General features: G+C 38.0%; 1 protein-coding gene across 11 annotated transcripts in view; it reads right to left on the reverse strand.

Annotated features, from left to right (window-relative positions):
* The window catches only part of KIAA1109 (KIAA1109 ortholog), a 92,092-nt gene that overhangs the window by 12,267 nt on the left and 56,301 nt on the right, over positions 1-23,524 (reverse strand). For 4 of the 11 annotated variants that reach the window (XM_039378379.1, XM_039378376.1, XM_039378375.1 and 1 more), the window contains exons 47-69: positions 22,593-22,820; positions 22,118-22,211; positions 21,039-21,089; positions 18,199-18,405; positions 17,825-18,063; positions 16,984-17,228; positions 15,880-15,985; positions 13,765-13,862; positions 13,293-13,478; positions 12,365-12,533; positions 11,666-11,877; positions 10,516-10,714; positions 9,869-9,928; positions 8,399-8,625; positions 7,348-7,478; positions 6,729-6,852; positions 6,158-6,267; positions 5,242-5,332; positions 4,761-4,823; positions 2,945-3,189; positions 2,080-2,295; positions 1,612-1,792; positions 532-724 (exon numbers count right to left, since the gene is read on the reverse strand). In XM_039378379.1, coding sequence (XP_039234313.1) covers positions 532-724; positions 1,612-1,792; positions 2,080-2,295; positions 2,945-3,189; positions 4,761-4,823; positions 5,242-5,332; positions 6,158-6,267; positions 6,729-6,852; positions 7,348-7,478; positions 8,399-8,625; positions 9,869-9,928; positions 10,516-10,714; positions 11,666-11,877; positions 12,365-12,533; positions 13,293-13,478; positions 13,765-13,862; positions 15,880-15,985; positions 16,984-17,228; positions 17,825-18,063; positions 18,199-18,405; positions 21,039-21,089; positions 22,118-22,211; positions 22,593-22,820 — 3,675 coding nt within the window. Of the gene's footprint in view, positions 1-531; positions 725-1,611; positions 1,793-2,079; positions 2,296-2,944; positions 3,190-4,760; positions 4,824-5,241; positions 5,333-6,157; positions 6,268-6,728; positions 6,853-7,347; positions 7,479-7,683; positions 7,881-8,394; positions 8,626-9,868; positions 9,929-10,515; positions 10,715-11,665; positions 11,878-12,364; positions 12,534-13,292; positions 13,479-13,764; positions 13,863-15,879; positions 15,986-16,983; positions 17,229-17,824; positions 18,064-18,198; positions 18,406-21,038; positions 21,090-22,117; positions 22,212-22,592; positions 22,821-23,524 lie in introns of all 11 variants that reach the window. The other 7 variants (XM_027741541.2, XM_039378381.1, XM_027741532.2 and 4 more) reach the window with 5 other exon arrangements.

A 23,524-nucleotide genomic window follows, 5' to 3' on the forward strand; every position in this document is an offset into this window, starting at 1 on the left:
CAAATTTTCAGCTTTGTATTTCAAGCCATATCCAAATGCTGAAGGAGAGAAAAGTGAATGTCTCAGAAACTGGAGGTGCAATCTACATAGCTCTAGATCTGACACGATGTAACGACACGCTCCTGCTTGAGAACAGGAATCACTGGAGATAAAACAGAACTTTTCAGTTTTAGAACTCAAGTTCCTCCAAATCATGGGTATATAAGGGCCTGCAAGAGTTTACAGATGTTTAAAATTTGCTTTCCAGCATCATTCTTTTGTTAAATGAGAACAGGGAGAAAGCAGTGACAGGCCATCACGGGGATACGGTGATTATGGCAGAAACATTACTGAGTCTGCTTTGGCAAACAAAGTCTAAAAATGCAGCTTTATGAACTGCATTATTGTTTCTGGGATCAGCTTTCTGCAGCCAAAGTTAAGGCTTGATAAACACAGAGCATCAGGTAACGTGCAGCCGGATCCAAAGCCAGTAGATTGCACCAAGGAAAGATATACGTCCATGACAGATTCAGAAAGTTTGTCTATAAGTACCTGATGGGATGGGTGGGGGTTGGGGAGGAAGTAAGGTGTTAGTCTTGCTGTGGATAGTGCTAGATAAAGGAGGAGATGTGGCAGTGTCTTTCATACCATACAGCTTGGACTCTTTGGAAAGAGTTCTTGGCAAAGAGGATCCTCGGGAAGTGTTTGGCGATTCGGTCTTTAGAGTCTTAGAGTTGTAGTGCAGCTGGAAAGCAAAGAAAGATCAATTTACTTCACACAAAGAACTCAATTTCTATACAGCCATTTGGTGTCACTACTTCCCTTCAAAATTTATTTGTTCCCATTATTTACACAAATACCATTGTAAGATACATCACATTCCAATTCATGTCCTACAAATATTAATATCTGAAAATTTAGTACAAAACAAAAAAATCAGTTAACAAACTCTAAAAAAAAAAAATTAACTGAAACACAGAGAACAGGGTAAAGTAATTATTTAGGAGCAATGTCTAAAGCTTGCTTCTCTGCTCTGTTGTGTCTCATGCATCCTGTGCCACCAACTATTTGTTCCTGCGCACACAGCTTTCTTTCTGTTTTACTGCATGGTGGAACTGTTCCACTACTAAACACAGGCATACAGAAATCTGCATTAAAAAAATAATAAGATATTTCAAGAGTTCACACCTCCTCTTTGTGCATAATACATTATCAGTGAAAATACATTACATAACAAAAGCTGTAGAGAATGTTTAATTCTTCCAAAATTTGACTAAAAGCAACAGGCAGGACATGAGGTGTAACTGTTATCCCTGAAGACAGCTTGAAATCCTGGAAAATGGACACACAGTCTTTCCATATCAAGAGACTAAAAGTCAAGCTATTTCAAGTGAAGAGCACTTGATTTATGCTCTATTTGAATTGCATGAAGTTTCCATGCAGCAGTGACTGACTTTTCCTGTTTTTACTCCACAGGATTTCAAATCACAAAATACAAGACCATTTCTGTTGAGACCCTTTCTTACTAAGATCTAGAAACAGTGACTGAATAAACAAGGGACTGTACAGTTTCATGGTGTTTGAGAGAAAACATTGCCATTGCTTCCCTGCTGAGTTACACCCTCCTTTTACCTTTACATCCACCCCTGGAATATAAAACACTGTTGTTTCCACATCACTCGATTTTGTCTGTAGAGATGATGGCACTTTCTTGCCAGCGAGTAAGTGAGTAGTAGATGCATAATTAGTTTGAAATTTCTTCTTTTTGGAAGGAGACTCTTGATCCAAACTTCTGGAACTCCGATCATAGCTCCTAAAAGAAATATCCTCATGTTATTAAAGGAATTTCCCATGCTGTACACAGGCAGAACAATTGCAACTTACGATGCTGCTATGAGGTGATAAATACTACAAATAAAGTGATGGTAATAAACTAATGCATATTTCTATGTTTTGCAAACAGGTCAGTGATTAGGTGTCATTAATTATCATACAGGTGGCTATAATTTAAATGATGGCAATATCAGAGGAACTCAACAGCTAAAGCAGAATAAAGTACTTACGCCCTGTTCCTCATAAGGCAACTAACACATTCCGTACCTCCGTAAACTGATGTCATCGTGCTCTTGCTGGAGCATTGTCGGGTGCAGCACACACTTCCCACAATCGATTTCCACCCTGATGTCAAGTTCAAAGTCGATGTTTCTCTCCGTGGTTGTGCCAGTCACGCTCCTGTTGGTGGGTGTTGTTGGCCAGCGCTCGGTGAAGAGCTGCTGGACCGCAGCAAAGCCCGTGGTTTTCTTGCGAGAGGTGCCCCTGCACAGCATCAGAACATGAGCATCACATCTACCTGCACAGCTGGTAGGAGGCTTTCCTGAACTGTGCCCACACTCAGTGTATCAGCTTTCAAAAACTTTCTGGAAAAGGCCTTATCTGATAAAGCAGCAACAACGCTGACCCATATCTTCCGTTAACACATTACATTTGTTAATATTTAGGGTGTTACAAAAAACAGCCTGTCTTGAATTCTCAATCAAAAAACGAAACAAAAATATACCCAGTAATTTGCATATTTGTAAATATCTGCATTGGTGCATGCACTTTATGGAGCTATAATCACTGGATAAAACTGAAAGTTATGCTGTATTTGACTAATCTGTCATTTGGTCCCAATAAAACCTGTTCTGTGCCTCAAAAAAGAACTTCCCAAATTTTTTTATTCTGTTCCAAGCTAAAAAATTCTAGCAGTTGCCTCCTTTTCCAATCAGAATTCCTCCTTCCCACACAGTCACCTCTGCTCAACACAACCTCCCCTGACTTCCACATCCACGCTTAAGGCAAAATTCGGTATTTCATCAGTAGCAGATTTTGTAGCTTTAAATGCAATATTTCAAGTTTGAAAGTCTTGAAAGTACACTCAAGTATTTTCTTCACTTCTGTGTTCTTCCTTAGGGCTGTTACTTACGGTGGTTTCTTATAAAAGTATGTCCTCTCTCTTTCATGGTCATCCTCCTTGTCAGAGTCCTCACTGCTGGATGACAAGCTGTCATCCCGGCGTCCTTCTTCAGGCTGGAAGGGAATGCCGGGTGAGAAGCCTACTGGAGTTTTGGGTGAAGCAAATACCGAGCATGAGCCTTCACTAGTAGATGAGTAATGGGAGGGACCATCAATAGTTACAGACAAAAGGTCCATTTCTGTCTCCTCTGGAAACTGATTATAGAAAGACAAAAAGATATTAAGTTTTCACAGATAAGATTTCCATTCAGAACACAGTAGATAGATCTGGAAATAAAGAAGCAAGAGTGCTATGAGAAACTCTCACTCTCAAGTTCCTCATAATAAGGAGAGAGCAGGTAAAGGAATTGCCAGACAGATTATGAAAAAGAAAGCAATGAAAGCTTAGTGGGGAGACGTTTGCCATTGCCTAGTGATTGATCTGGCAGCTGAAGACGTATCATGCTCTTATCAATTCACAGGATCAGAAGGAATGGAAACATTTAATTTAACAAATATTTGACAGAAAAGAACAAAAGACAGCCAAAATCATCATGACTTGCAGAGGGGTGATGCATCCCAGAGTGTTAGTGAGGTGGGAATGCAGGATGCTACACAGAATGTACGGCACCACTCTGCAGCTCTGGGCTGCGCTCCCGGGCACGCTCAGGCCAAATTCCAAAAAGGAGCCTCCTGTCTCTCACATAAAACACGCCAAAAGCACCACACAAGCAATTTTCCAACATTAAATTCTTAAAATGCCTGTGAAAAGTACCTGTGAGTGTTAAACACCAGCACTACCTACACAACGTTACTATAGAGCTACACAGTCGTTGTCTGCAAATGCCAATTAGAGCTCTGCTGCTGAACTGTCCTCATACTGTCAGAGATATATTTTTTTGAATATTCAGCATTTGATGCTTCTAAGTGTTTCACAGAATTTTGCTATGTCGAAAAAACTAGGCAAACTGGGCTTATACATAACAACAGGTAGGAGAGCTTTTATATGTGAATATATTTAAATGTGCAAAGCACATTTCCAGCTTCCATTTCTACCTCTCTCTCAGAAACAGGAATTTATTTCCTAGGACCATGAAGTGAGTTAGAAGGGAGAAAACGTACATTACTGTCTCTTCAGTTTGGTTTTTTTTTTTACTTTTTTTTTGGCTTGGTTTTGCCTTCGTTGGTCTGTTTTGTGTTTGGAGTTTGCTTGGTTAAAAAGGAAAAAAAATCTTTAACATTTTCCAAAAAACTGTTTTTGAAAGCAGTTAAAAAATTCCACCATCTGTTCTCAGGGTATTAAGTTTTGGCACATTCCCTACTCTCTATTATTTGAAAATATCTTATTCTGCATTAAATATAAGGATTTCAACAGAAATAAATGTGTGAGATGATGTCCTCCCACCTGGTAATTACTTTGTACTGGTGTTGATTGCTGCAAACTTGGAACACAACGTAACAGATGAAGGCACACACACTAAAATCCTCTTCTAAAGCACATTTCAAGGCTTGACTTAGGTCACTTTACATCAGCCTTGATCAGTGTCCAAGCAAAATCCCAATAATTCATTTTACAAACAGTTTTAGGTCTACATAAGGGTGGAGAAGCACTTTGATTGGTGTTCATCTCATATGTAAAGTAAACTCCTCTGCTTACTTTACATATTTAAATAATTTGAGATACATTCTGTTTAGCTGAGTGCAAAAGAGATGAAATATTGAAAAGCAGCTCCCTGTGAGATAAATTAGTTCTCTGGCAAAGAATACTTGTTTCTTCTCGGAAATACCTGAAAATACCCTTCCCCTGGACAGCTGGATTGTTGTGCAATCCCCAAAGCTGTTTGATTCAACTTAATTGGAAATGAAAAAAAAATACATAAATTAAAACAGTTACAATAAACTCAGCCATGCAAAACAACATTTTAAAAATGAGAAAACATAGCAACAAAAAAAGAAAATCAACAATTCAACAATCCAATTTAAACAGTCAGAAGGATATACTTGTAAGGCCACAGCAAACTAATACCCACTTCCAAAACTCTCCTGATTCAATTAATTTGTAAGTTAAGAAACTAAAATACATCTGTCTTGTCACAAAACAAGTCTATCTTCCAAAAACACATCCATAATTTGAGGCACGCACTAATGGAAACACACACACACAAAACCATTCAGGCAACTCAGGTTTCCTTAGATATTCCTATCTCAGGAACTTGTGACCAGCTGGCACAGGGAACATAATTATATGGCATATAAAGTAATTCTTACAGAATCTTGGATGTTGAAGGTCACTCTTGGCCCAGGAGATGCAGCATCTACACGGATATCTGGGAGGTCTTCACTGTCTCCGAGTCGAGAGCTGTAAGCAAAACCAAACCAAAACAGCTTGTTGGGTTTTACTACAGGATTTTAGGGTCATCCAAACATTTAACAACACAAATAACACTTACAATTTTGTTATGGAACAAAGTATAAAATTTTAATTGAAGCACTTAAAGTACATGAAATACTCCTGCGGAGGTATTCCAATTTGAAGCAAATTTCTGTTATAGAAAGTTCTATTCTCATAAGTCCAAAGAACTCTAGCACACCTCTCCACGTTTTTAATTTTCAAATCTTTTTACATTTGATACTTAATAATGCAATTTTTAATTCCAAATTTTGACTGCTTCAGCTAGATCTGCAGAGGCAAGAAATACTTTACTAGGAGACGTCATTATACAACTACAGTTGGCTCAGCAGCCATTAAATGATGAAACAAAACCAATGCTCGTTACACAGGTGAAGAGATGAAGTGAAAATGATCATTCACACACAAAAAAGCATCTCCCTTCCTTCTTCTCATTAAAACAGGCCTTTTAAAGGCCTGCAAATCAAGTGTAGAAATTAGAATTATTACACTCTACCATTTTTGCTTATATACACTTCCTCAGCATGTCTTGAAAGCAGGATTCTGTAGGAAACCCTAAGTTGTTGTAGAAGTGGAATCTTCTCAGAGGTTTCAAAAAATGGAGAAAAAACTCTTTTTACAACATGCCTGCCTTCCAAAATGACCTCTCCTATCCAGTTCCACCAAGTACAGCTGCTGCCTACAGTAAAAGGACTCTTAGAGCTGAAGTCCAATGGTTCCTGTGTTCCCTATGCTGCTGTTGCTATCACAGATCCCAAATTCCCAGCAGCTCACCTTGCTCTGTCCATTCTCTTCAGAGGTGGCCTTCCTGATGCTGAAATACTCTTAGACCGGCTATAGCTGGGTTTGTAGCTGAGACCCCACTTGTCTTTCAAGGAGGCAGCCTAAAACAGAAAAAACATTTAAATGCAACAACTGAGAACAAAGAGAAAAACTCTGGAAAGCTAAAATATTATTTTATGCAGCTGTGCCAGTAAAGAAAAAAGGTGGTTTTGTCCCCTAATAGCTAAAACGGATTAATTGGTCCAGCAAGGAATTATTTGTTAATATGTTAAGAGAATGAGTAAATGACATCTTCAAATGCATATTTTCTATTTCTTGTGAGTGTTCCAATAGCCCATTTACATTATACCATCTGTGAAATATCAGTTTTCCTATCATTATTATTATAAGGGAGAAAAACCTTTCCCTGCCCCTCCTACAGGTAAAGATGGTGCTGAACTATTTGATGCTTTTAAACTTCCTTTTCCATTACTAACGTTTTCCTTGCTTTAATCAACATGCAGAAAAAGAAACATTCAACACAAGGGCTACAATATTTTTAAAGTTAATTAATCCTGCTCACCCTCATGCTGGATCTACGGAGCTTTTTCCGAACATCCCGGCGGATATCGTTCACAGCCACCGACTCCAGCTGCTGATAGCGCTGGATTTCTTGATTTATAGTTCCTTCACTTGCCCCTAATTTTCTGGACGTAAATCATGGTTGAGTTATCTTACCAGCCATTTAAAAATCTGTGTTATAACAATGCTTGCCCTGAGAATTATCCAATTTTCTCATTTACTTCAGCAGTTACTTATGACCAGTGTCAAATAGAGCTGCAGCAGTATTAGAATAAATGTTTAATCTAAAATACAAAGTTGAGATACAAGTGCCCTTTGAATGGTGACAGCAATTTCATTACAAGTACAAGCAGTAAAACATGTCTCCTCTTCATTATTTAACATGTAATGACCAAGCTCTGTATTCTCATCCCAGACAGATCCATATATAATAACTCTGTCTGGGGGAAAGGGGAAAAAAACCCTAAGCCCAACCAACCATGCCTGTGGAAAACTATTAATAAAATTCACAGGAGTTCAGGTGAAATTTGGGACCTTTGAAATATTTTTTTCTTCAGGGCTTTCTCAATTATAGCACAGGAGATTAAAACAGCATGTCCAATAAGCAAAAACCAACTTACTTTAAGTCATCAATAACTTTAGCTTGCTCATTGAGTTCTCTAATATCCACCAAACGTTTCATGAATTTCCTTCCTCGCTGTTCTCCAGCCTGGATACTGGAAGGTCCCTGCCGTCGGTGATCCACAATCTCCTGTTTAAAATAAATGTCTAATTAACACCTTCATCAAAAATGGGCCGCGAGTACGATTTAACAATTGGCAAAGTGAATTTCACACCTCGAAATTTGGACTAGTGCATGCAAAAGAATCAGTTTCATCTCCAAAGGATTGGATTGGATTTTTTCCAGTGATCCAAAGCCCATCATTCAGTTAAGACACACTGTAGCTACTACATACATGTCCCCACGAGCAGGACCTGCCTGCTTTCATATGTGATCTGCTAGACTGGAGAAAATCCCGCTTCGCTGACCCCAAAAGATATTCTACAGGAACAGAGTATCGGTGGTTTGGGGGGCTCAAGCCCAGCAGGTGATTTACAATCCGCTGCCCAAATGTTAGCTTGGGTGCCTCTCCACACAAGGAACCTCCTCCACCTGATTTCTAAACAACAAACAGGAACATTAGTGCTCTGGGATGATGTTTTCACTGCTGGCAGGCAAGAGACACGTAAGATACACATTAAGGAATATCTGATTAAACGTTTTGTTGTGAAACCAAAAGGCAAGATCAGCAGCATACTGTGTACAAGTACCAAAACAGAATTTTTTTTTTAATTTGCTCATGTCAGTAATTTACTCTCCTGTGAAGAAAACCTATATCCAGCCACAGCTTTTACAATTCAGGCACCTGAAGTTATGTGCTGTGTCTCCGTATTTTCAAATCCAGATCAGTATTTCCACAGAACATCAGCAGAAACATGATCTGTGATTTCTTGCCTTTGAAATAAGGAGTAAGAGAACACAGACACACATTTTTGATTTGCAACAAGACTTAAATGAGCCACAAGGAGTAACACGCCAGACTGGGGGGAAGACTAAGATCTCTCCATTTGACCGAAGACTTCATCACACCTTTTCCAATTAGTAGCACTTATTTTGGTTGATTCACTTACAGCATGTATGGTGGGAGACATAGTGTCAACCTCGTCCTCGTCTGAAAGGTCAGCTATGTTTACAGAGTTGAGGTCAGCAATGTCATCAATATCCTCCTCTCCTGTCAATGTCGTGAGGGTGTTGCCCAAAGCATTCAGTCTTTTCCCAATGTTTGGATCCATGTGGACATCAATACCACACATCTTCCACAGCACATTCAGTGTCCAGGTTCCAGCACTACTGCTTTCTAGGGGGGGAAAAAAAATAAAAAAAAATAACCACTTTTTCCTCTTTTAAAAAATCCCTCATACTGAATTATGTATTAATTAGCTAAGACAGCGTTTGTCAGTTACAAAGAACTGTCTTTTCTGCCTGTTCTGACAAAAACATATTCCACAAGTAAAACACTTGCTGGAAATACTTCCCAGCTCTGAAGTTAGTCTTCCTTTAGCAAGTGAAACATATACACAGGCAGAACTAATGAAAATACATTCCCTTCAGCCAAGCTGATGACAAGGAGAGACCACCTCCAACGTATTGCAGCCAAATTACTATTCCAAAACAGAATTTCCAACAGCAGGAAACATAAAAGATACCTTTCTGCATGTACAAATGCTGACCTATTTATTCACGTCTTGAACAACGATGCTGGAAGATTTTTTATGTGTAATGTGCCTGCTGAATATCCTGTCTTCCCAGGATTTTTCTAACAAGGGCATCACCTTTCAGCATCAAAATACAGAACTTGCTTTAAGCAGAACTACAAAAGATACTGGTTTCCTTTCTAAATGGATTCAGCTTGTTTGTCATCATTCACAACTCCACGTGAGGTAATTTTTTAATTTTTGGAGCATGTGTTTCATTTTTTTTTTCCCCCTCAGCACAAAAAAAGCGAGTGGGGGACAAGGAGCAAAACTACAGGGGCAGGAGACACTGCAGATTGGGCAAAGAGATAAAGAAACAAGAAGCAGGTATGGTGACCAATATAGAGATTTCCAGCTATTTTTGAGGCCTCTGGAGAATGTCCAAACTACTCAGACTGGGAAGAGAGGGAGTTTGGAAAAAATAGAGGCCTTCTCTGGGAGAGGTGAGGGAGGAATGGGAGCTCAGGGTGCAAAGTCTCAGCTCGAGAAGGAATGGAAGATTTAGCAGTCTCTAGGACAGGAAGCAATAGGACAGCATTCCTGTTATTGCAACTATTGCTGATTTTTCTCCCACCAAGGAACAATCACATCTACACTGTGTCTTTTCCTGCAGGTAAAAATCTGAAGCCAGTGTTGCTGATGTGACTCAAAACCTACAACAGCTTGGAAAGGTCACACAGATGAAAACATGGAGGATTTTACCGGGAAAACAAGACAATAAGCAAAACAAAACAAAAAAAACCCCAAACCACCAATTAAATTAAAACACAGTTAAAGGACTCAAACTTCATACTTTATGAATGTTTTATTTATGTAGGACTTGATTTATTAAAAAAGGTACATTACCTGCTGCAGCTTGTCCTGTCGTCCTAGAACATACCTCATAGGTACCATCTGGCACAACACCTACATGAAGGGTACAAAGCAGAATCACTGGTTAGGGAGGCAGTAAAAGTAGTTTTAGACCAGCCCTTCCAAATCCCACCCTCAGTTTCTTGCCCTCTATAATTAAAGCATGACTGGTGTTGGATTGGAGATTTAGTTTAAATTCCCACTGAATGACTTTTCTTATTTAGTGAAGTGAATCTACTTGGTAACATCCAAGTTTATACCAACTTAATACTCCATAAAAATTCTAGAATTTTCACTGTAATGAAAGATAGATAGATATGTATAAAAAATTATAATAATCTGTATTAAACTATTAAAAACTTAGTGGGATCTTATGAAATTATATAAAAGCAACACATCCAACTCTTCCAACGTCACCCAGACAGAACTTAAATTATTACAATGAGATACAAAGCAACAAAGTTTATTAATAAAGGAAAACAAAGGAATACAAGTTGTTAGATCCATATTATTTTGCTTTCAGAAAGTCTTTTCTTTAAGTTTTTTTGGGAAAGTTCAGAAGTTTTTAAAGTCAAAGGGAAGGGCAAAAGTGGATTTATATCTGAAATAGTACTGTCCAGTATGAAATCACACCCACTTACATGCATTCATGACGAGATCTCCTCTTATTTCTGGTTTCCAGTCATCCCAACTGGTCTCAAAGCCATCAGCAAAGCGGATACAGAAGTTTTTAAAATGACCTTTGCTGACTAAAGACTCTGAGGAGCAGGCAGTGATTAAGGTGCTCTCAATAGTCAGGACTAAAGCAGAGCCAGTGTCAAGATCTGCGGTGTGGTTAGACTGGAAAAGAAAACCACAGGGAGAATTCACTGGTCAGTGCCATGGCAAAGGGATACTGCACATGTATTAAATGACATTTATCTTTCCATACTGGAAACCTGATCCCCTGTTTGTATCTCCATATGGCCCATGACCACAGAACACAGGATCCATTCTTTTCTCCATGAAGGGTCACACATGAGCTGATTAACAATGACAAAAAGTAGCTTTAATTTTTATGTGATTTGTTTTGTGCTTGTTTTGATATCTACAATTATATACAGTCTTAAATACACAGGTTGACTCATTCTTTTCCATCCTTGTATATGAAGATCCATTAATAAGACAGAACATATTTTACATAATTTACTATCATTTGTAACACATAAGAGCATAAAGAGCCATTGGCTTTGTCCACAGCTGCCAGATAGAACATTCACAATCAAAATGTTATGTCATTGTGACTTCCAGGTTCTTGGCCTCATTACTCCTTTACATTTCTATGTATTGTGACCATTTCCCTCTACGTCATTAAAATGATTCATTTCTGTTCTGGAATTATTCCCCATTAAGAATATTCCCAGTTCAATGTTCCCTTACAGAAAAATTTGCATTAACACACGGCACAATGTACTGTGTAGCCATTACTTTAATACAGAAATTATATTAAAGTTAACTGCACACTAGAGAATACATAATCCTGTGTAACATATTAGACTTACCATGTACTACAATAACACAATTGTTGTCAATGACTGCATTTTAAATATCTTTTCTAACCCAATCTGAGATCCTAAATAAAACTGTTTGAAAAACAGATATATATATATATCAAATAGTTATTCACACTCTCTTTCCTTGTTTTAATTAAACAATCAAACAAAGGAATCAAAACAGGAGTTAAAGCCAAGTTTTCAGAGTTTCTTTATCTATAATCATATAAAAAACTTCTGATAGGTCAATTTTGCTTACCTGAGGTGTGTTTGTGATGGGCAGGCAAATTCCTAAGTCATTGACAGTCAGCTGAAGGAACAGGGTCCCAAAAGCCTGTGCAGAGGTTTGTTGGATTCCAGGCAACATATCTACTACTTCTTTTGTGGCCATGTGAATATCTTTATGTAAAGCCATTCTCTGTTCATTCCAGTTGTCATAAGCAGCCTTGTAGTTCAGCCAAAACAGCACAGCTTGAGGAGGAAACAAGAAATGCTTCATTGAAACCAACACATAGAAAAAAAATAATGCACATTGACCAATAAAGTTGTGGGGGTTTTAAATTTTTTTTTCAGCTTCTCCATTACTTTAAGACAGTGGATGTATAACAATGGACAGACACTCATTCAGGATGCAGTGATCAGGCTCCTGCTGCAAAGGACAAGATGGATAAATCTGATGATTTGCCATTGAAATTAAAATACAGAAAGTGCTGCTGCTTTAAGCATTATTCCTTTGTGAAGATTTACAACTACCTCCAAACCATCTGCAAACTAATCACCTCAGCAAGTAGAATTTTTAATGTTTGGAATTATCAACCCGTTGGCATAGAGTAGATCTCCCAAACTTCTCAGCTACTTAACACTTTGACTTAACATGAAATACGAGTTTTGAATAATCAAGAAAAAAAAAATCTTCTTTAGTATGAGGACAAATCTGTAGCAATTGTCTCTTCAATACCTCTATCAAAGGCCACAGGCTGAGCAAAGACAATTGGCCTGTTCAGAGTAATGAGCACAGCTTCTCTGTCTGATGAGCCACTGATTTCTTCTCTTAGAGCATTTCTTAATCCAATTCTTGTCTTGAAATAGGCAACTTGATGAAAATCTGAGCCAGCTTCTTCATAAACCTTAAATGTTCAAAAAAATGGGATGAGGGAAAGGTTTGCAGCAGGGAGGGGACAGGGAATTGGAAAAAAGAAATAATGAAAACAGCAAGTTAAGATCTCTCTTTTCCCCTTTTTCTCCTCTAACCAGGAGAAGGCTATTTGAGGATATTCAATATTTGAGGATATTCGATATTCTTGCATTAAATTCTAATCACAGTGTTATTTTCCTTATTTATCATAAACTGTTAGCTAAAATAATTGTTTATATATCCAGATCCTCTACTGTGACAGTTGATTTATAGGTTTTAAAATTTCTATTTGTTTCTAGGCATCACAAAACACTTTCATATCAGAGAACCAGTGATTCTAGGTAACAGCAGGTTTAGGAATACAAGAAGTACAACTGTCAAACCAAGACAGACAAACTAGGTCAAAATGTAGGTCTAGCCATGTTTGGGTCTTCTCTGATCTTATTATTTCATTCAAATACCCTAAAAATAAAAACAATATCAACAAAAATTTTGAGTTGGACTCAGCAGAGAGGTTATTACTGCTATAAAGGGCTAATAAGTTCTAAGATATTAATAGTATGGGGGAAAAAACCAAAACAACACCTCCATACTTGACTCCTTCCATCTTTTATGCATGTACACATTTGATACCCGATCTGGTTGTGGAGTGGGTAAGAACCAGCAGTGTAAAACAGCTCTTGGCTTGGTTATGTATTTTTTTAATCCCACACTACTAAGAACACCACGTGCAAAGATGTCGAGCACTGACCTGATGTTTAACAATCTGTCCTAGTGCCAGATTTAAATCCACCTGGCACTTCCCAAACAGTTTGAGGTAGCTGCTGCTTCCAGGCATTGCTTTGGTTTGCAGTCTGTTTGAGAGCTCAAGTTCAATGAGTCCAGTTTCAAATCTCACAGCGCGCATGGAGGGAGTTGTGGCTGTCACCTGAATTCCCTAAGGAATAAGGAAGGTACAAAGTTATCAGCATCTGGTTCAGGGACATAAAGAGAAGGAAAATAAAACAAACCACCAACAAAACCAATAAAAACCCTTTTCCACTGTGCAGCAGTAAAAAGAGGACATAATAATTTTTCCCATTTGAAAAGATTACAGGAACCAAACTTAAGGTCTTTAGGTCTTTTTCTTCATGCGGAGTATTCCTGATTCAATAAACTTTGAGATAAACACCCAAAAGCCACTAATAGCATCTAGGGCCACTGTTTTGTCATCATAAGATTACCTTAAACTGTAGGCTCAAGGAGTAAAGAAGAATTTTTGGTTTGTCTCCATCTGTTGTGCCATCATGTTCATTCCAAAGAGGTATCGGCTGCTCCCCTCCTGTACATGTTAAATATACACTTTCAGAGTTTTAACAAAGAAAACGTTTTAAAACCAACAGATACAAAAAGGTGAAAGTGAACTAAGCCTCATTTTAAACAGTGATTAATTGAAGATTTGTACAAACAAATGAAGGTTGAATGGAAGACATCAGTGCAGATTCATCTGCTTACGTACAATTAATAGCTCTCTACTAAGAAGGAAGGCAGAGAGAGTCATGTTCCTTCCTCCTGGGAAACTTTCCACAGGAAGGCTCAAAGCCTGTAAGGAGTAACACCTAGTTTTCAAAAATATATTATCTGTCCCCTGCACCAATGTATTCCTAATTATCTGACAATAAAAATTGAACACTTGACTAAATACTATGGAAACTGCATGAAAAGAAGAACTGAAATTATATCAGTATTTTCCAATGAGAGGAGGAAAGAGTATTCTGCAGTTATTTTATTTTTGTGTTTAATTCCTCACCCTGGCACATTTCATCCCAAGTTAGGTATCCCCACAGGCCCTAACTTGAAGGAGGAATCCTGGTTTTAATTCTTCCTGAGATGTGATCTATATTCCATCTTAGTTTATAGGAAGAGCTTGCTGCTGGAAAAAGCCAAGCCATTAATTCTCTCCATACATGCCAATTCTTCTAATTACAGTTATTTGGTGGTAAGAATAGGCAGTTAAATCATGAATTAAAAAAAAACCCAAACCACAACAGTAAATTTTTATCACTCAATTTTCTATCTGGATAATTTTCTTCTTTTAATCAACACTGCCTTCAACTTCAAGATGCAATTACTATGGACTGCTCTTTCATTAACTAGCTTTCAATCTGTGCAACTTCACCTTAAATAACTGGTACTTATTCAGTTTTTATATAAGGATAACATGCAAACAATATTTTATTGCAACATAAACCAGAATTAGAAACACCACTGTAGTATATTACACTAATTGGTGTTTTCAAGCCATGTCAATTATTTTGCTCCATGGCAGAAGGACAAAGCTATTTTCTGCCCCCATTGTTCTGCATCCAGCACCCAACTCATGGATTGCTGATTCCTGGTGAGTTCCTCCAACATGGAAGGTAACAGTCACATTTCAAAAACCATCAGGCTGCTACTTGCCATACAAATTTACAGTCCAGAAAACCGAAGAACAAGCAATGGTAATAAATTCCTCACATAAAAACACAGGATAAAAATACAGGGGAGATCAAACTTCAGAGACTAAGAAATGTAGTAAAATCTAATATAGGGCTCATGGTTTACCACTGTATGTTCCTCCATAAAAAATATTCTAATAGAATAATGACAGCTGATGAGGGTTTATTCTTCCCCTAAGCATTTTCTTACTACCCAATACTAATACATTTTGAAGGAAGCAAATACCAGGGTGTTTAAAATTTGTTTCTTCTTGGCCTTCAGGGACTCTGACATTTTCCATTTCTTCCACTGCATCTTTTAACTGCCTTGAGGGCACATCATCTAAATCTGCATATTTTTTATTACATGTGCATACATGAATATAAATACATATATAGATATATATGAAAGGAGGTAGATGTACACATAGACACTCCTTTCACTTAGATACCACTTTTTAGCATTTCTTTCCTCACAATGTTTCCAACTATTGATGAATCTTTCCACTAAAAATTAGCTGTATTTCTGTAACAGCCTTTTAGGGTAACCCAAAAAGTGTTCCAATCAAACAAAGCTGAACAAAGTGAATACAGAAAGTAACCCAGCCAAGGTCATGTCATGGATAGAGACACAGAGACTAGTGTCCAGAATGCCAAATTATCCTGCTTCCCAATAAAAAGTCTTGTTTATGACAGAACTAGAATAATTTCCAGAGCCTCTGTTATTATTTCACACTCCAGCTCTGCTTCTTGCTGCTGGAATTCTAGATGTGAAATGATGATGTCTCTGAAATAAAGAGCTGATCCTGAGAGCTATATCATGTTGCCATCAAACAAGGTTTAAGGTTCTTACTTAGAGTTGGGTTTAAGTGTTCTGCTTACCTGAAACCTTCTGTATGACTTCATTTACTTCCTTCATGAACACTTTTTGCACAAATACCAAATGGTTTAAAAGGTCAGTTGTGAGATTATGTTCAAAGGAGCCAACCTGCAGAAATAGAACATTTTAGAACAAAACTTAAGTTTTCAAAAGAGTGGATTTTTGGTTTCCAGGTACATCTTTTCAAATCCAATCCTATTGTTATTAGCATAAAAAAAGACAATTATATAGTTTTGTATTGCAATTTTAAAGTCGATTCTCCTGGTTAAGTTTATTTAAACAATAAAATGCAGGACTTGGTTAAGGTTCATGGAATATGTGAAATGCTACTTTAATTACAGCTAGAAATCCATTATCAGAAGAAAACAGAAATTAGCAGCCAGCCTCTAAAAGTACATTATTCTAATCACTTTAGGTGAATAAATTGACTGGCATCTTCAATGGTAAACTTACTGTGTCCAGTCTAATCTAAAAGAGTATTTATAAGAACTGGAGTCTGTCCAAGATTGTTTAAATTTGCCACTAAGATTTTTTAACTAAAATTAAAATACAGACATTTTCTAAAACTACTTGCACTTGGCTTTTGCCTTGGCTAGGCAGGCCCTCCCTTCAGTTTTACAAGCTGAACAAATTCAAAGACCCAAAGGCTTTTCTTCAGCCAGGAAATAACATAGCACCTAATTACACTTCTAATAAAGATGCAAACATCCGAAGTCTCAATTGCTAGACTATTTTTCTGACTAAAGAATCACAGTAAGTGAAAAAGCCCTGCTTTCCCCCCACAAGGCTTGCCTTGAAGCAGCATCACTTTTCTCCCTGTGAAAATTAACTGTAGAACTGGTACACAAATAGAACTTGTGAATAGAATAGAAAATTTTATATCATTTACTGAGGTTATATATAGCTTCTATCTATGGAGCTGTCTAATCACGAAAAAATAAACTATAAAAAAATAAAATTTTCTTTAAATTTTTTAAGTGTTTATATTCAACCTGTAAACGTGAGAGTTCTGGAGCAGGCAGATTATTAAAATAATATGAAGATGCACACATAGAAGTGTAACAGAGTGGAAATAACAAGTTATCAAGGATGTCTTCAACATCTACCTCAGCCACACAGCGCAGGTAGTTCCCCTGTAGGTAGTAGCCTTGCTTAGCAGGTAGCTCATCTATGCTCCAAATTTGGTCTGAGTAAGTGTCGTGTTCTTCCATGACATATTTCCCTGACATAGTGACAGGGGGGAGGTTGAGACTCGCAGAAGGAGGAATGGTTGACATGTCAGTGGCAGAGACTTTGGAAGTGAAGCGCAGTCTGTGGTTTGGAAGCTCGAAATTAAATCTGGTTTGGGCACCTGTAAAAGGAAGGCGGGGAAAGAAAAGGTATGAACTGGCAAAAGGATCTTTTATTTATCCTTAAATTTAAAAACACTTTTGGAATTAATACAAAAATAAAATATTGAAAATGTTACTGAAGTGCAGAGACCTAAAGAGCTATAAATATCCACCCAAATGACTCTGGGTTTTCTTTGTTTTTAAAGAAAATGAAGACTTCACCATAATTAGATGGAGAAGAGAGTCACACAAACCACATCAGGTGTAGTGAGGGCCTATAAAAGTATTCTCTACTAGACTTATGAATCAAAATTTAATTAATCAAAGATCATAAACTGACTTTAGCAGCCAGTGGGAAGCTTCCTGGAAGGAAGCTATAAAGGAATGTACACATCTTCATCTGCTCTTGCATTACCCCTCTGGCAATTCTGTATAACAACCACAATGTAAGTTCTCTACATAGCCCCCATTGAAGTCCACATTAAAAAAATAAGCTGGTAGCAACAGATTCAAAGCTCTAGTTATAATCCCAGCAGAAATACTGAGTGCTCCTGGATGCTTATAGGAAGGGCAAACTAAAAGCAATAATGTTTCTAAAGTTTCAGAGAACTGTTACCTGTCATTCCATGACTCCTCATTCTTCCCATCTTATATTCCGCCTTCAGAGAGGGCAGGAGCGCTGCTCCAATAGCTATACCATCTATCATGGCACTGAACTTGAGCACTATGGGTTTCTTCTCCAAGCCTTCTGGCAGCTGTGGGAATTCATTTGTTTCGACCGGCGTTTGATTAATGCTCGTCGGAGTCTTTTCGGAGGGCAAAGGGGTCGCGACGTCTTCTTTGGTCGGCTGGGGCCTGTTTGCCAAGACAAAGAGCAGAAAACCCTTTTTGTGGTGCTATCAGGGATATATGAGCAGCCTGACTGTCCCACACAGGTAGCACTGGGCGGCCACCAGCAGGCTTTGGAAGCGCCACGCAGGGAGCACTCACGCGGTGGAGGGCTGGCGGATGAGGTCGGAGATCTGCTTGGAGAGCTGGTGGGAGCTGCGCACCATCATGCTGTGCAGCGTGGCTGGGTGCTGGGGGATGTTGATGCTGATGGCTCCAACCTTCACCACGGCAGCATTGTTTGTTTTCAGTCCTCTCTGGGCACTGTAGAGGGCCTGGGATTTGGCAATGCTGCACTTCACGACAGTCCTAACGGAAAAAGGGAAGAGGAGTTATTTGCACGTCTTTCCAAGCGGTTACAGTTTTAGGTTAAAATGAGTTTTTAAGTGTTACCATAAGTCATTCTGTTTATAAACTCGATACGCATTCCTTTTACTTTCACTTGACACACACAGATGCACTACATGCCACAAACAACTATGCTACGTTTAAGAGAACTACAAAGTCATGCATTGCCAAAATACCTGTTAAACTGTTACTCTTGCACAAAGTAAGATGGTCTCAGTGCATACACACTAGACAGACAAATTTGCACACCCAGAAACAAAGAAGAGCCTTCCATTTCAACTCCTTTTCAGGAATACTCTCAAATCATCCTTTTCGTAAGAAGACTTAGCAAAATTTGATTTTAGCATCCAAATAGGTCAATGGACGAAATGCTCACTTAACATCCAGTACACAGCAAGTGATAAATGGATTTGTGAATTAATACTGCTGATTAATTCAAACACACTATTCCAAAATATATTGTCTAAACTTTATTTTAATATTGAGGAGGATATGGTTCACAATGGTTACCCATGATAAAAATACAACTGCACAGAACTGACAGCTTTTGTTGTCAAAATGAAATTTTGGCATAGCAGAATTCACTAAGGTCCTATTAAAAAAGATTATGGGGGTAACACATTAATGTTTCCCATCTGTGGTCAATTCCTGGAGGGTTACCCAATGGAAGTATTTTAAGCAGCCAACACAATATTACAGCCTCAAAGAGAAGGACATGTAGCTGTGAAGATGCAGTACATCAGCTCACATGGCTGAAAAATAGACTCTATAAACTGCAACATTACATGCAAGTTTCTCAAATACTATATTTTAAGGAGCATCAGTAAAATACTTTTTGTATCACAATTTAAATTGTTCCCTAGACAACTCAGTTTCGTGGTGGAAGCTACAATATTCTACGAATTCTACTCCCAGGTGTGGAAATACAAACAAAGAAAAAGATATCATCCTTCTGCTTATAATAAAGAAATAAGGCAACCACAGGCCTATCAACAGCAGATCCATTGACTGAAGCTCAAGGAACAGCCTCAGATTTTCAGAGCTATGCAAGGGCTACAAGTGACCTAAAGTGTTTATGGATAATTTTTTAGGACAGACTGTCAAGTAGAAATGATTTCAAAATACATGAAGAATTTACACAAATATGGAGGAGAAAACAAATCTTAATTCACAACTATTTTCAGAAAAACATTATACAAATAAACATTACTTAAGGAAAGTCCAGACTTATTTTAATCCACCTCTTTAATTATTTCTCTCTTGATATTTGCTTATTTCCTGCTCTCTTCCTGCTACCATTCAGGCTCAACTATTGTGAGGCCAATCAAGAATACATTTCCATCCCCATCTCTAACACAAAATACTACTACATTCAAACAATTTTAAAACATTTTCTTAATTAAAAAAAGTTACACCAACATAGGTGTTGCAAGAGAAAAATATTTCAGCAAGATTAACTGTGCTTTTCTGCTAAGATATTTCCATATTTCATGCAACAAATTAATTTCACTGTTGCTTGCCTGCAAGAGTGAAACTACTTCCATGACAGAATGAAATGTGGAACGACTGTCTGAATATACATTTATTTGGATTGAGGACTGCACATGAATTATCTACAATTTGCTTACCTACAGTGATATGCCTATGACAGATCTGGTTATAGATTATTAAAATCATTAATCAGTATTTAAGTTATGTGCCAGCAATGCTTTCTGAAAGAATTCTATGTTCTCACATCAATTCCGTCAGTAATCACTCTCCAGACAAACTCGTGAAAAAAGTATTTTTCACGAATAGTCCCACTACAGAACTGACTACAAGGCCAGCACTTAAAAGGTTTTTGGGAATGTTATAAGAAGGGAGGGAGAAAAAGGTCAGCAGGAGGTCCATAATCCACAGGAACTATTACACTGAGTCAGCTGAAAACTCAGGCAGTAGCAGATACTTGAGATGTGAATAAAATGATTCTTCCCTTAATTCCAGCATTCACGACTCCCCACCAGACCTATCCTCCATGGATTTATGCAATCCTTTTAATCGTTTATACTTTTGTTAACCACATCATAAGGCAATGAATTCAACTGCTCAGTGATGTATTAAGAACAAAAGTACTTCCTTCTCTGCTGGTTTAACGTTGCTCCCAGACAAAGAGGAACACAGATACCAATATTTTCTCTACATCACTTGCAGTTTTACAGTCCATCACCTCTCCTTCCAGAGCTACCTTCTATAAGGACATTTTGAAGTTAATCCTATATTATCACAATACTGAATATACAAAGAAGACACTGCATCTTTTGTGAGGGAGACCAACATATAGAGATCTGGGGGACATGAAGAGGGTCACCTTCATTAGCAGTAAAAGCACAGGCAGAGTTTTAAGCCCCCACAGCTTGATTGTTAACATTTATAAGGGCCTGTTTGGACAGATATTTAGCAGGCTACATTAAAAGCTTATCTAGGTAATACTAATGCTAAACTAAAATGTATTCAAGCAACATCTTCCTACACAATCACACACAGTAGGAATGCAGCCATTAGCTACACGACACAGAGGTAATTGCAAGACTATTAAATATAATAGTATGACATACAGAAACTCTTGTTTGGCTGTGCTTGTAGGAGATGTAGGAAAATCCTCCAGTCTACAGATGAAGGTTGAAGAGAAAGCAAGAAAAACAAAAAAAAAAGCAAATAAAGAATAAACATCCATGCAAAATTAGTCAGTTAATTACTTGTAACCCACAATATGACATTTACTTTCAAATTTACCAAGGTGAAGGGTTTGGGTTTGTTCAGGTTTGTTGTTTGCTCTTGTTGCTTTTAAGATGTATCAGTATTTCCCCTTTCCTTTTGTACCCTCCCTATATGGAAGCTCAGTAAGATGATGATGTAAAGCAGACATGAAGGGCCTCAGTCACCTTCAGAAACCCTTCATGACTGTCTGATTAAAACTCTCATTTATGCCCCTGAAACACTTTTATTGGAAGCAATTAGGCTGAGGAAATCATAAAATTCTCTATGTTTTATGTTCTTTGTAGCATCTTCCAAACTAACCAGGAATTCAAGGGAGAGAGACAGAGAGAGAGAGAGACTCAAGTCATGTTATTTAGTCCCTTTCCTACAACATTCATATTCTAAAACCAGATCACATACTGGGGGTTACCCAGCTAACACCCAAACTGTGTGAGGATGATCTACAACAAAGAGTTGTGGTTCAGCTGTTCTGCAACTCAAACAGAAAGAAATTCATCTAGGAACAAAGAAAAATAATGCGTGGCCTGTTGGAGCTTGTGAGCCTGGCAAAAAAAAACCCAAACCCAAAACAATGTGGATGCTGAGCAAGTCATTCACGACATCCATGCACAAGAAGTGATTCTCTCCCCCTCCCCTGTCAAGTTGTGTCAATTATATAAAGGGTGGAAAAGGCATAATTGAAATGTAAAAATGACATGAAGAATGGAGCATGATGGGAGTTCAAAAAGATATCTGTTAAAGAAACACTATAGATTTTAAATGGGAATAATCAGCATCAGTAAGTTAACTACTCCCTAAAAATCTTATATGGTTTGAACCTATAAATTTCAAAAACAATTAGAAGCTTAAGAGAAACACTACACAAACTCACTTCTCTGCACTTGAACAATTTTAAATTGTCAGGCTTCCTACTTACTGGATATTTGGGGTAATTCCCTCCAGCAGGACAATATTGACACCTCCTATGTGAGCAGTGGCACATGTCTCAGTCATCTTTTGATGTAATACATCTTTAAGAAAAAAAGGTATTTAACAGCATTTCATTCAGTAAAATACTTCCAGGTATGCCTACTGCTTGCAAAAACATAGTAGCAGGAAAGTAAATGAAAAATTACAGTTATAGTAGTTTTTTCATGTTAAGTAATATCAAATTTAAATTGTGACGAGAAAATGAAAGGAGTGACTATCTTCTAATATCTTCTAATAGAATTTCCTCCATGGCATTTTCTGAAAATCTTGCATCCTTTTAAAATCCTTCAGTATCCTTCTAAGCTTTTAAAAGAACTTATTGCATATTATTATACTACCACCACAAGTATTACACACACACACATAACATGCAAAGCTGGCAGTGAGTTTTAAATTACAGAGAACATTGTAGCTCATCCCACCTTTCATTTTCTCTTTCAGGGTGAAACTGCCATGGATCCTCTTCAGTTCAGACTCCATGGTCAGCCCCCCAATGTCTGCCTCCAGGTGGGTCCTGTTCACCATGCCTATCCCAAAGACTATGAGGGTCACGTGCTGCGGCTCCGACGTCACCAGGCTGCGCTTCCTGCCATTCTCCTGCTCGTTCTCAAACACCACTCTGCAGGCGGGGTCAGTCGGGCTTCGAACACCTGCAACACCACGAGTTATTTAAGGAATTATTCACCATCAATCCTTGGCACAGCTGATTTATATTTGTATTTGAAACCGAGGATCGTGTTAGGCAAATCACCTGTGCCTCGCTCCTTCCACCCTAATGCCATGCCAAGTGAAGCGAATCCAAGGCACGATGGGGACAATAATGAGTGATGTGGTTTCATTACTATTCATAGATATGTTCTTATGTATATTTATAGCAGCCCAAGTTCACCAACAAAAAGAACGATGCTGTCAGCTCTCAAATTTACTCTGCTGTGCTAAAATATGTCGGAAATAGAGAGCAATGATTATGCCAGATCTCAAAGCTTTGCGTGAAATTATGGCCCAAGCACCTGTAATCTCTGTGGGACTTAACCAAAATCAGTATTTCACCTTTCCTTCTCTCACAGCCAGGTTCACAGATTATTTTTTTTTACTGTCAGTCATTCTCAAGGCAAAAATTTTCGCAGAATGGTAATACACTAATTCCCAGTAGCCCCTTGAAAACAAAACAGCACCTTGGAAGGAACAAACTCAATCCACACTACACAATTAGTGAGAAAAGTTAAAACTTTTCATTTGTACACCATCTTGGTGAACTAATTACAAGCTCCCTCTCATCCTCACCACTTTAGCCCCTCTGATCCAAGTTTGATGAGGTGGGCAACTTCAAAAGCTAAGTTATGATCAAGCTTTA

Source organism: Pipra filicauda, unplaced genomic scaffold (genome assembly GCF_003945595.2).
Source record: "Pipra filicauda isolate LSUMZ 115617 unplaced genomic scaffold, ASM394559v2 scaffold136_size1984543_pilon, whole genome shotgun sequence".
NCBI lineage: Eukaryota > Metazoa > Chordata > Aves > Passeriformes > Pipridae > Pipra > Pipra filicauda.